The 12101-nt window shown below is 33.8% G+C and overlaps 1 protein-coding gene across 2 annotated transcripts in view; it reads left to right on the forward strand.

Annotated features, from left to right (window-relative positions):
* Positions 1-12101, forward strand: part of LOC149077577 (cytoplasmic polyadenylation element-binding protein 2-like) — a 177893-nt gene that overhangs the window by 130497 nt on the left and 35295 nt on the right. For both annotated transcript variants that reach the window (XM_089245146.1, XM_089245147.1), the window contains 2 exons: positions 7307-7425; positions 10030-10144. In XM_089245146.1, the coding sequence (XP_089101272.1) occupies positions 7307-7425; positions 10030-10144 (234 nt within the window). The remainder of the gene's footprint in view (positions 1-7306; positions 7426-10029; positions 10145-12101) is intronic.

The raw sequence follows: 12101 nt of genomic DNA on the forward strand, positions 1-12101 counted from the left end.
TATGGAACATAGAAGAAAGAGCTCCGCTCATTTTATTTGTCTTGGAATTTAAAGTTTGACATCAAAGTGTTCTCATCAGCTATCATTTATACATTGTGTGTGAGTGTGACCTGAAATAGTTTCTTTTTTTTCCAATGGGGCCCAAGAAATCCAAAAGGTTCAATACTATTGTTGTAAACTGAGATTGGCTGTGAAGTGGACATTCTTCAACAGGTGAAATTGGAAAAAAAAAAAAAAAAAAAAGATTAATATTCTATCAATTGACCTTCTATATGTCATTTCCTGGATGTCTTGCTTAACTCGATGCTTTGTATTTTGGCAATGTGAGACATCTCAGAGCCCGATTTTGTGAAGTGGGCTCTTCACTCTAACATGTTATCCATACCCCCAACCTGTCAAATCAGCTGCCAGTGGGCCGAGCCAGTTTTTGTTTACATTTTGGCAACAGAAGGAAAGTGATGGTGCTTGAAATCTACTTTTTTTCCTTCTTTTTAGGGTAGTAAAGGAATATGCCTATAGTATTAATAATAATAATAATAAATATAAGGTATTATTCTTCCTGGGTTTATTGTTCTCAGGGTTAAGTGGAAAATCACTATCACCTGCACAAAATCATCTTAAAAAAATATATGGCAACAATTTTAGATCAATGTGCGAAAGTGTGGTGATTTTCATTGTGCCATTTATAATGTCAATCAATGAAGTTTATAAACTGTGGAATGGATTAAAATGATCAAAATACCTTTATCTGAATTTCTGAGCTATAAAATTTGCCATTTGCCATTGAATATTATTAATGACCAGCTGACACTGCCCAGGTTTCTTCAATTGCTCAGAGGATGGAAAAAGTAACAAACCACTATAAAGACATATAAAATATTATACATAGGCCTATACTGACAGGATTAAAGAAGTGACAAACCATTATAAAGGCATATGCACGTCAGAAACACCTTGCTAGGGAACAGTCGTAACCAAAGTAAACATTCCAGAAGTAATTGTTGAGGTCCAACAACCATTGTTTCCCAACAGTTTTTCTGTTCATTTCGGACATTTGCCCTTCTCTGACGAACTTTTAAAGTAGCCTATTGTTCAATTCGGGCCCTGTTTGGTATATATGCAAAATTTGTATATAATGGTGTGGATCGATCTAAAATTGTAGATTTGTATAGAGAACATACACAGACACACACACACAAAAAAAAAAATTATGTATATAGATTTGGGATTGAACCATGTGGGGGGGGGGGGTGCACAAGATCTGAGGGACAGCATATACATGTGGTAGAAATTGGCTTTTGAACAAAGACAATGCCCAGCCCACATATATTACTCGATTCTACACTTTTTGGCAAAGACTGCCAAAGTTCTACAGTCTTTGGCAGTGGACTCGCATCGCAGGGACCTGGGTTTGAACCTCACCGTCGCTATGGTGGTGGTCGGCTGAAGTTGGTTTTCTGTGGCTCCCAACCTCTAGGTGCAAATGCGAGCCGATCTCCCTGTTAAAAAGTCTCACCACAGAGAGCAAAAGGCAGACAACAATACAATTATTCAATCATTACATGTCACTCATAGTTAGAAAAACTGATAGCAGATGGTGGCATACTACACATAACAAGCATTACACAGAAACAAACTTCACGTCAGATTCGCTACACATACACACACATTTCAACATGTACCAATTTGTTTGAAGTTCCGCAGAGGAATATGGATGAGGTGCATGTCTGGTTCAGTAGTAGCAGTAGTCTTTAACAAATAACAGAAGGGTTTTTTTTTGGTACTGTCAACTGGGACAACTTTGCCGCATTTTTTTTTTTCTTTCAACTGCTTTGTCAACCAGTAATATACAAAAAGCTTCAAAACTGCCATAAAAAAATAAAAAAACAACATTGGCACAGTTACCCTAGGAATGAGGTAACTTTGCCATCTATGTTAAAACCAGTGGAAATTGCCAAAAAAAAACACCAGAAATTTTTTTTTAACTATGAGAACACCTTACTCCAGTGATTCCCATACTTTTTCTATTTCGGTATTTTTCCATGTTTCCCTGTTCGGTACTTATCTACGAGCTCCACCGGCTCCCCAGAGCTGTTTAACAAACAATATTTTCGAAAAACTTTTGTCAGGATATCAGCTCTGCGCCGCCCCTGACAAAGGTTGAAGGCACACAGTTTGAGAACCCCTACCTTACACATTAGCATTAACTCTTTATTGTAAAAAAAGGTACACAGACAAAAATTCAAAACATTAAAATCAGAAGGTTTGAAAGTTCAAAGAAAATTTTGACATTTTCATCGAAAAAGTAAATTTGCCACATTTTTCCATTGTGAGAAAAGTCAATTATATACACGATGTCTTGTGCATTTTTCAATTATATACATTCAGGTGCATTAGGGAAGTCAAAAATTTTCTCTGTCGTCATATTTAATATGACAACTCAAACTCCCCATCTCCATAGAATTAAGTGAGTTGACCAAGAAAACGGAACTTTACCGTAACAAACACTCCTAGCTGTAGTTGTTTAAGAACCATACCTTCAATCTCTTGGTGTCACATTGGCATTCATCATTTTGTCTATGGTTGAATCATGTCCATCTTCACAGGGAATAAGTGGAAACAGCAGGAGCGACTAATCAAGCTCTTCAGTAGGTTCTGCATCTTGCTTGGATTCTGATTTGGATGTGTCATGTAAACAAAAAGCAGCACAGTCAGATTCACAGAGGTGCCAACTGCTATGAGAACACCTTACATGTTTCATATTAAGTCCATAGTTTCTACGCATGCCTGCAATAAACTATGGAGCTATTGGAGATACTCTCAATACTACGGAAATCGGTTTAAAAAAATTGGGTCTTCGAGTTTTGTGCAGTGTTTTACTTATTTTTTTATTTTTAAATTCCATCTATCTTTATCATAATGATGGATTCATATATGCATGTGACTGAGTTCGATAGAAGAACTCGGAGCCGATCTGTTTTGTCTGTGCACAGAAGGCAATCTGTAAAGCCGTGTTTAAACCCATTGCTCTACTCGATGCCCAAACGTGAAAAATCTGTTTTCCATCAAAACTGCAATGCGCTGTAGGCTAAAAACAGGTTTTTGAGTGGTTCAGTGTGGCAGGTCTGGACCCAGCTTCATTTGCATAGCGCATGGTCTAGCCAACACTAACTAGAGCAGCTCTAGCTGGTGTTGGTCAAGTTCGCGGAAATTGTGGTAGAAGGAATATTTTGTCATAGGTGCCGTAGGAGATCTGATATGAAGAAAACAGGGAGGGGGGTCTATTGTTGACAGACGTCCATATATATGGCCAACATGGGAGTATGCAGGTTTTGACCTGCAGGGACTGTGACCCTGGAAAGTTGCTTTGGGAGTGAAGGTGGTGAGGCTCATGTGACCTGAGTCCTTTAGGCTCTAATGCCAATAAAGTGCTGTATTTAATGAACTTTCAATTAAAATTTTAAAAATATTTAATTAAGTTTGGTTTTTTATCATACTATGATTATGCTGTCCTGCCCCCCCCCCCCCCCCCCCCATGGCAAAACTGAACATTCATCACTACTAACAAGCTTCAAGCCAATGTTGGCATGTCTGGATTCACTGCTGTGATGGTCATTCCTCTGATTGTTTTTTTTCTCAAGAGTTTCCCCAATCTGATTCATTGTAGAGGTACTCAGAATGGGTTGGTCCTTCTCCATCAAGTGTGATTTACCAACAGCTTCTCCTGCCATATCAATTCACCGTCTTTCTCTATTCTGTAAAATCTGGCTGCAGCATTGTATCATCATAATTTTGATACCTGTGGCCTCTCAACTTGGTACTAATGCATTTTGGCATCTGAAAGCGACCTCTAAAACAAACACAAAAATGCAAAAAAAAAAAAAAAAAAAAATGTATGTAAGAATTTGAAAAAAATGACAAAACTAGATTAGCAATGTTGCCCCATTTTCACCAAGCTTCCTGGCACAACATTGCCAATTAATATTATTGAACCTAAATACAACATAAAATTTACATCTGAAAGAAGATTATGTGCTGTATCAAGCAAAACAAGCAGTTTTTACTTACCTTTAAATGAATGGGCAGAGTGACACTTTTGTAGACTACCACAAACTCCTATACTGCAAGTCGAAAACAAAAATCACACACACACTGATAAAGGCCTGTAAAAAAACTGGTGAGGCTAAAAATGCATGAAAAATCTATCATTTAATGTCTTCTCTGTGTGATGAAAACATTGGCGCCTCTATTGATTAGTTCAGAAACTTGACAGGGCAACAAAACATGGACATGCAAAACATCATATTTTTTCAAAAACTGGCAAAGTTGTCCCAGTTAATAGTACTATGTCCTAAAACATTCTGTGGTTATGAAATTAATTTCAAAAATAGTGATTGCATGCTTAACAAAGAAATCATTAGCAAATCATGTTTAATACAGGACAACTTGAAATGGAATACTCATTGTAATAAAATAACAAAAACAAAAAAAAAAAGATTTTGCACAGCTATTTTATATTAGCTTAAGTATTTAATAGGGGAAGATTTGTGAAAGATGTCTTTTACGCTTGTCTTTCTCAATTGTAATTTACGGTTTATGTGCATGGGGTGGAGCATACCATTGTAATATTATGAAACTAAGTAACAAATATAGCAAGGTAAGAACTATGATAACACAAACCTATACTGGAACCTATACCTAAACAATAGAAAAATAAGCTGTCACACGCTAGACATCAGACAGTTATATATTTACAGAACGATACACTGTGCGATGAAAAATAAAGATTGGCTTCTGAGAAAAACGAATAGAATTGCAACAACATTCAAACATAATTTTCAAGTGCCGAAAACAAAAGAAAACATCTCTTTTTAAAATGTTTCTTATTTACTGCTCCTAAATTAACTAATTAATTTCAGTCAAAAAAACCACCAACAACTAATAATACTAACCACAAATATGAAATTTTCAAATATGTGAAAAGCATTCAAAATTATGAAGACATGTTCTGAAACTGTCATTGAAAAGCTAGATAAGTATATATAAAAATAGCAAGGTTATATTATATATTACTACCTAAAATTATATTAAAAATTAAATGTTATTATGTGTATTGTGGGCAGTGTTTCCAGGCGGGAATACTTATCTGTCTGTTCTCTGGAATTTTTTACAATATCCCATTCATGAAATCCTGACAAAAATTCCCAAGAAATTAGGAAAATACTGTTGCAACACTAATATTTAGAATGGAACATAAAATTTTTTTCAAAAAATCAATGAGAAATATTTGTTGAAAAATCAATTAAGTTTCTCTTGAATTACTTGGGAAAGTAATAGAAGAAAGAAAGAAACAGAAGCCAAAAATGTAAGTTTGTGAAGACAAAAAGAGGGTATACAACCAGGATTTATTGTATAGTCCTAATACACAACACCCTGTTTAGATGAAGATCAGTACAGGATGATATCTAAAGCTGAGCATTTTGTGGTCTGAAGATACTGGAACATGCCCCCCCCCCCCCCGCTCCTAGGCTAATGAAGGAGTGATTGGAGCATTTTTTTTTACTTTAGAGTGGTTGACATTGGGTTTTGAACATGAACATTGTTATGCAGGAAGGGAAATAATTTTCTTTCACAGTTAAAACTATAAATCTCTCAAACGTTTTATAAAGAGAAAAGGGGGAAGGGTATTGTGTGTCTTTGAGGGGATATTTTGGTAAATTGCCATACTTTTTATGGCATCTACCAGGTCAGTGATCTGAAAGGATATGTCAGAGGGACTTAAATGGTCACGAATCAACACAAAATTCATTTATCAAAACAGGATTGAGGAAAAAGACATGTCAATGGCTTTGATGAAAGATTCTAAAGCAGAACCTGGAGAAATTTGGGAACGCTTATTTTGTGCTAGTGTGTGTGTAGTAATCATTATTTTTATCAATAGTGATTGAGTGTGATGTATACACATTTGATCAGCAGAATTGGAATGAAGCTTCATAGTACATATACATGCTATCAAGTTAGGATTCAAGCTATAGAAAAGGTAGACACGTCTCTTTTTTCATCACTTTGCTCAATCTAAACTGGGAAAAATAAAAAAAAGGGTTAAATGTGCCATTTGATAACTGAAAAATTGGAGAAAATAAAATTTCATGCTGTATAAATTTAATTTAATCTGCAATAGGAAAAATATGAAATTGTATGTGTTTCAAAGCCTGGTCAAACTGCAATGAAGTTTAGGACCTAGTGACCCACCAGGAGTGTCCACAGTCATCTTAAGACCACCATGACCTCAGGCTAATTGATTTTTCTGAGGTCTCCTACCTGACTAGAAGTGATTGCTTACAAATTTGCATGCCTTATCCCGAAAATCTTTAAGACATCTTATTATCGTAAGGTTCCCCCTGAGAGCTCAAGGCCATGTGTTAAGATGGCACTGGAACTGTCCAATTCACCATTTAATGCAAGGATTTTCAAACCTTTTATGTCTACTGCATGGATTAGCAAGTAATATATTTCTGATGATATAATATTAATAATAATAGAATATTAATCAATTTAATTAATTGTTATAAAATCTGGGATTTGTGTCAAATAATTAAAGTGGTACAACACATAAATATTTTAACTTTAAAAAGAATAAAGATTAATCGAGGTAGGAGAAAAAGGTTGTATAAACTGGGTTCTATTAAATGGGAGTTCCTCAGAATTCTTGGGAAATGAGATTTCTTGATTCCCGAAGGCATCAAAATGTCAGAAATTTAGAAACCATAATTTTAGACATTCCCAGAATATGAATTTAGGAAAGAGTGAAAATTCAACTGCCCTTGCAGAGAATCGAACTCATGTCCTCTCACTTTCTGGGTTAGCACCCTAGACCATTAAACTACAAAGGCAATGAACATTTCAATCTTTCCTTAGAGCTTGTGTGCACTGAACGGGACCGTACATAAACGGTCTGACATAACTCAGGCCAAGCTCATAATTGCTGATGCTGCCACCAGATGGCAACTTATCAAAGGATGACGTCACTCTTTGCTATTCAGAGCGATTAGGTCAAACCATCCATACCTTGCATGCTCTTGGATCACAATGGCGGCGAAGCAATATAATACAAATCTTTTTTGGCTTCCTGGAAGGACTTAGTGTCCCTTGGGGCCACATAGTGTATATTCGTTATGTGTATATGTGTTTTTTTGTAATCCTTGTAGTTTGTTATTGTCCAGTATTTGTGTATGTGTGTGTGTTTTTTAGTAAAAACATTTTTGTTTATCTTGCACCTCAGGGATTTTTTTTCCCTTTTTTATAGGGTATGCATTTTTATTATTTCAAGACGAGTCATCTGTGCAAGCATTAATTGATACGTGCATTCAGGAAGATGAAAAGTTATATCTATGTGTGTCTAGTCCCACTATCAAGGATAAACCAGTAAGAAAATTTCATTTCAATGAAATTCAGAAAAATATCATTGTCATTTAAAATGCAGTGCATGTTGCTTAATGTGAAGGATTCAAAGTTTTCTATAGCAATAACCAATTCATAATTATGCCCGGGGAAAATCGAGATGTGAATAAGAAAAATAGCAGTTCACATTGGCAGTCCCAATGTATTTACACAAAACTTATCGCAAAATGCTAAATCATGCCATGCCATTCTACTGATTCATTTTTGGCATCTTATCACTTATCATATTGTTCCAAAATGTGAATTCTTTCTTTCAAGCTAAGATAATTTCTTTTTTTAATTCATTGGTTGGGAGAAATTAGAATAGAATTGATTAATACGGACTGTAATTAATACTTTTTACTATAAGTACATGTCATAGATTCCTGGAGGAAAGCCTTGGAAACTGAAAAAAACTTGGAAAAATCCTTGGAAGTGTGAATCTGGTCATAAAGAAGCTGAGCAAGAATTTGAGACTTTTTTATTCTTTCATTTGCTTCCACTATAGAGAAGCCTATTGCCAGCACTCAGTGCCACACGTACATGGATCATGGCAGTTGCTATGGCCCAATTAGGACAATGTGAAAAGTGTCTAGAAAAGTTTGTTAACGGGAAAGGAGGTACAAAATCTGAATTCCTAGGCCTTCAGGCTGATAAAGATAAATGATTGGGAGGGTGGGAAGTCTGGTGCAACCTCAGCTTCAAAATGAGCCCAAAAAAAACAAAAACAAAAAAACAAGGGAAAACAAACAAAATAGGTAATTAACCAAAATTCTGTTTTTGCATATTATGATATATATCTGTTGCTGTATTTTGTGAGAGAGATAAAAATAGCTAATGATAATGTTATTCTTGATTCCAATTATGAGCAGCATCTATTGTATTTATATACTTTAGAACTTATATACAAGCACATTCAAGTTTTTGGGAGAAGAATATATGAACTAAAACATTTTTAGAGTAAAATTCTGAAAGCAAATTGCCTTCCTTCAATCCTCACCAGCTTCTCATGTTGGATTTAAAACTTCATTAGAGCTACACAGTTTTCATGAATGAAGAAACCCAATGCTTTCTGAATAATTTGAAATTTAAAGATACTGCAGAAGAAAATACTTTGACAGACAATAAATGAGACAAATATTTTTGTATAGTTTTTGTATAGTTATTTATGGTTTTAATGCACATGCATTGTTTGTATTTTTTTATTATGGAACCTCTTTTTTTTCTCTATCATGGTAATATTAAATATTTGGTATTCAATGAAGATATTTTGTGGAATTTTTTTTTTTTCATAATACTCAAATTTTACTTTCATAGTAGTTTAAAAAAGGGGAAGATCTCAAGTAAAAATAGCACTCATAGGATAAAATAACACGCAGTAAACTTACCCATTATTAAGTCACCATGCTTATAAAATCACTTTTATTCTATCCCCAGAGGTGATTTTATACCAAAGTCTCATTGTACAGTGTATAAATACAGTAACCTCTCACATATGAGTTGCAAGGGAACAAGGAAAAAATTTAAAAAAAGATGCATGAGTCTATTTCTCTAGACGGATCATGCTAATCCCCTTAGGAATATATGAGGATCACAAGTGGGAAAGGCATATAAGTGAATAGCATTATTTACCTATATTTTTGACCAGAAAAGCAGAAAATCATCTTATAACTTACTGAGAGAAATGTATAAGTGAGAGATCACCATACTTCATAATAAATAACTATCTAAGTGCATTTACTCGACATCAGATGGTGAAAGGTGTTTTTCACATGCTTTTTCATCAGTTTTTTTTCACATCATCTTATTGACGATGATGTCTAATCAGTTAGCTTCAGTATAATAGCAGCATGCTGTCATATTATTTTTAAAGAAAAAATAAATAAAATTAACCCAATCTCATTATAGGCCATTACATATGTTTGGCCCATGAATGTTAGAATGTTCACTGGCATTTAAATAGTTTTAGTGCTTGAATTTGTCAATTGCAATACTCACAAAAGGTTCTTCACACCATTCTTTGATTTGGTTATGCATCAGTGTTTTGGGGTCATGACAAGTGTACTATTTATGTGGATGTTTTGAATGGGGGGGGGGGGGAGGAGACTGATTTAATTATGGATATATACTGTCTGCTATTTCTTTGTGCAATTCAAAAAGCCATTCATAAGAATTATGAAGAATTCTCCTGTAGAGGAGCGCGTTCAGTTAAACAAAGATACTAATGAAGTCTTTCTGTGACACAATAATGACTCAGTATGACCACCAAAACTGGGCAGTTATTGACTGGTTGTGAGGTACTGCCACACATTAATCCTACAGCATTTATCAAACTCAGGGTGATTTTTAATATTTGGTCCTTTGAGCAAGCATCTTGGAGGCCAAAAGCTTTGTGCAGTTGACATTTGTTCAAGCAGTAATTTAAGGATTTGTGGTCAAGCCAACAGTATTGTGAGCTGCCAGAATACAGAAGCCAAATGTGAAAAAATGAGTATATTTTTCATTAGTTTTGACATAATAATTATTTAATTTGTTTTTGGTATTTATCAGACTGTTGACTGGGATAATAAATCATTATGATAATATTAGGTGCAAATTAGACCTTGGAGACTGAGTGATGCTGATTTTGTGCTTGATGCTTCGATGCCCCTGGATCCCAGAAAGACTGTTTTTGTTGGAGGAGTTCCAAGACCCCTAAAAGCAGGTAGATATGTTTAAAAGTCAACTTTTGCATTTTGAATTTTGTGATTGTACAGTTATAAATCATTTATTTCAGAAATATCATACAAAGTGTATGTAGCGAATTTGGATTTTTTTCTAATTGTCAAATTGAGATATGGCGGCACACAAAAATAGAAAAATATGCTCTCATTTAGATTTTAGTTATTAACATGTATTTTATTCAAATTATTGCTTGAAAAAGTAGGTGGCAAAGATAAAAATTATTTTCTTTGTTTTTTATGGAGGAAAAAACAAATTATGGCTATGATAACTATTATGCATGACATATCATACCATTTTTTAAATTAACTATTTTAGTTCAATTGGACATCCTGGTACAAGAACTAAATAGCTTTGTTTTTTGCCATGATATTATCATGTTTTTATGCCTAAAAGTATTCTATTTCTTTTGGTGAAGCAACAGATACAGATATAGGGCATATATAATTAGAGGTGAACATTATCTTTTTTCCTAATACCTCCCTACCATAATTTATTTAAATAAAAAAATTATTTTTCTATTAAAAATTTTTTTTGATTCTTTGAAAAGTTTGAGATAGTATGCTATCTTGTTCTTGCCCTCGAAGCAGAATATGCAAAAATCTGTGACGTATGTCACAGAACAATCAGTGCTACTTCAGAATAATCTGGAAGAATTTTAAGAAAAGTGTAGAAAACCACACTATTATGGGAATTTTTACTGCAAACAATTTCCAGTCAGCCAAGAGTTCATTGCAGAATAATGCAAAACGTTCGGCTTTGGGAGTTCTATCACCATGCTCTCCAATTTCATGAACTATTTGAATGTGCTGCTTATTATGCTATTTAATTATTCAGTTGTACTTTTTTTTCTGATGAGCATGATATTCAAGCACAATTTTTTTTTTTTATGATGGTTTTTATGATGGTCATTCTCATGAAATTGGACAAAAAATTATCAAAAATATATGTCAATAAAAAAATTCAAAAAAATTCTTAACTTCTTTACCTGCTGATAAAATATAGTCAGCACCAAAGTTTGTTCAAAAATCATGGTGAAAAAAATTAATTCAAGTTTAACCATGTTAAGAGATAAGCAAATCTGACATGATATTTTGCCTGTTTTATCACTTAACTTGATATTTAGGTTTGAAACTCGCAAGATGTTTCATCTACTGTTGTAACTTATTTCAAACTTCAATTCTGAATAATTTTTGTTATTTGCATTTTTATTTATTATCATTATTTTTGTGTGTGTGTGTGTATAAAAATGTTCCTTTTTTCATCAATTTCAAGAAGACAACAGATTTTTAATTTGTTTTTGTTTTGCTAGAGAACAAGAGACACTCTGAAAGCAAAGTCTTTAGATGAAACATTACTGCAGCTTAATGTTGCAACCAAGAAATCTGGATTTTTTTTTTAATTCCCCCCCCCCCCCTGTAACTTATGATCAAGCCTTCCTTCTGGTAGCCTAATGCCAGGAGAAATACATTTTAATATGTTTTGCAACACTCATCAAAAACTAAGCATGTTGAAACATGAGCTTTTCAGAAATAATAGGACTCTGATCTGAAGCATGTGGTAAAGTGAAAATAATTTTCAACTGTATATTTCTCACCAAAAAAAGTAGCCAGGAGAACGTTTAATAAAAAGATTTGCCTCCTTTTTCCTGAATACATCTACTTTGTGAATTAATTTCCAATTCTAATTGATTTGAAAGAAAGTTCAAATGATGGCCATATTCTTCAACTTTTTCAACATAAAATTTGATGGTTCAAGTCCTACAAAACCACTTGTCACTTATGTTTTCCAAAAGTCACAAATGGGAAAAAAACTGGTGAAAATTTTCATTCAGCTATAAACTATTGATAAAAAATGTTTAAATTATAAAAAACATAAAATATGAAAGTATACTGCCCCTAAGATAGTATTGAAAATTAGAATATATTTTTGTTTTAAGA

The sequence above is a fragment of the Pholcus phalangioides genome, unplaced genomic scaffold (assembly GCF_987345545.1).
Source record: "Pholcus phalangioides strain wild (caught in Gottingen) unplaced genomic scaffold, Ppha-v1.0 ptg000015l_1, whole genome shotgun sequence".
NCBI classification, from domain to species: Eukaryota; Metazoa; Arthropoda; class Arachnida; order Araneae; family Pholcidae; genus Pholcus; species Pholcus phalangioides.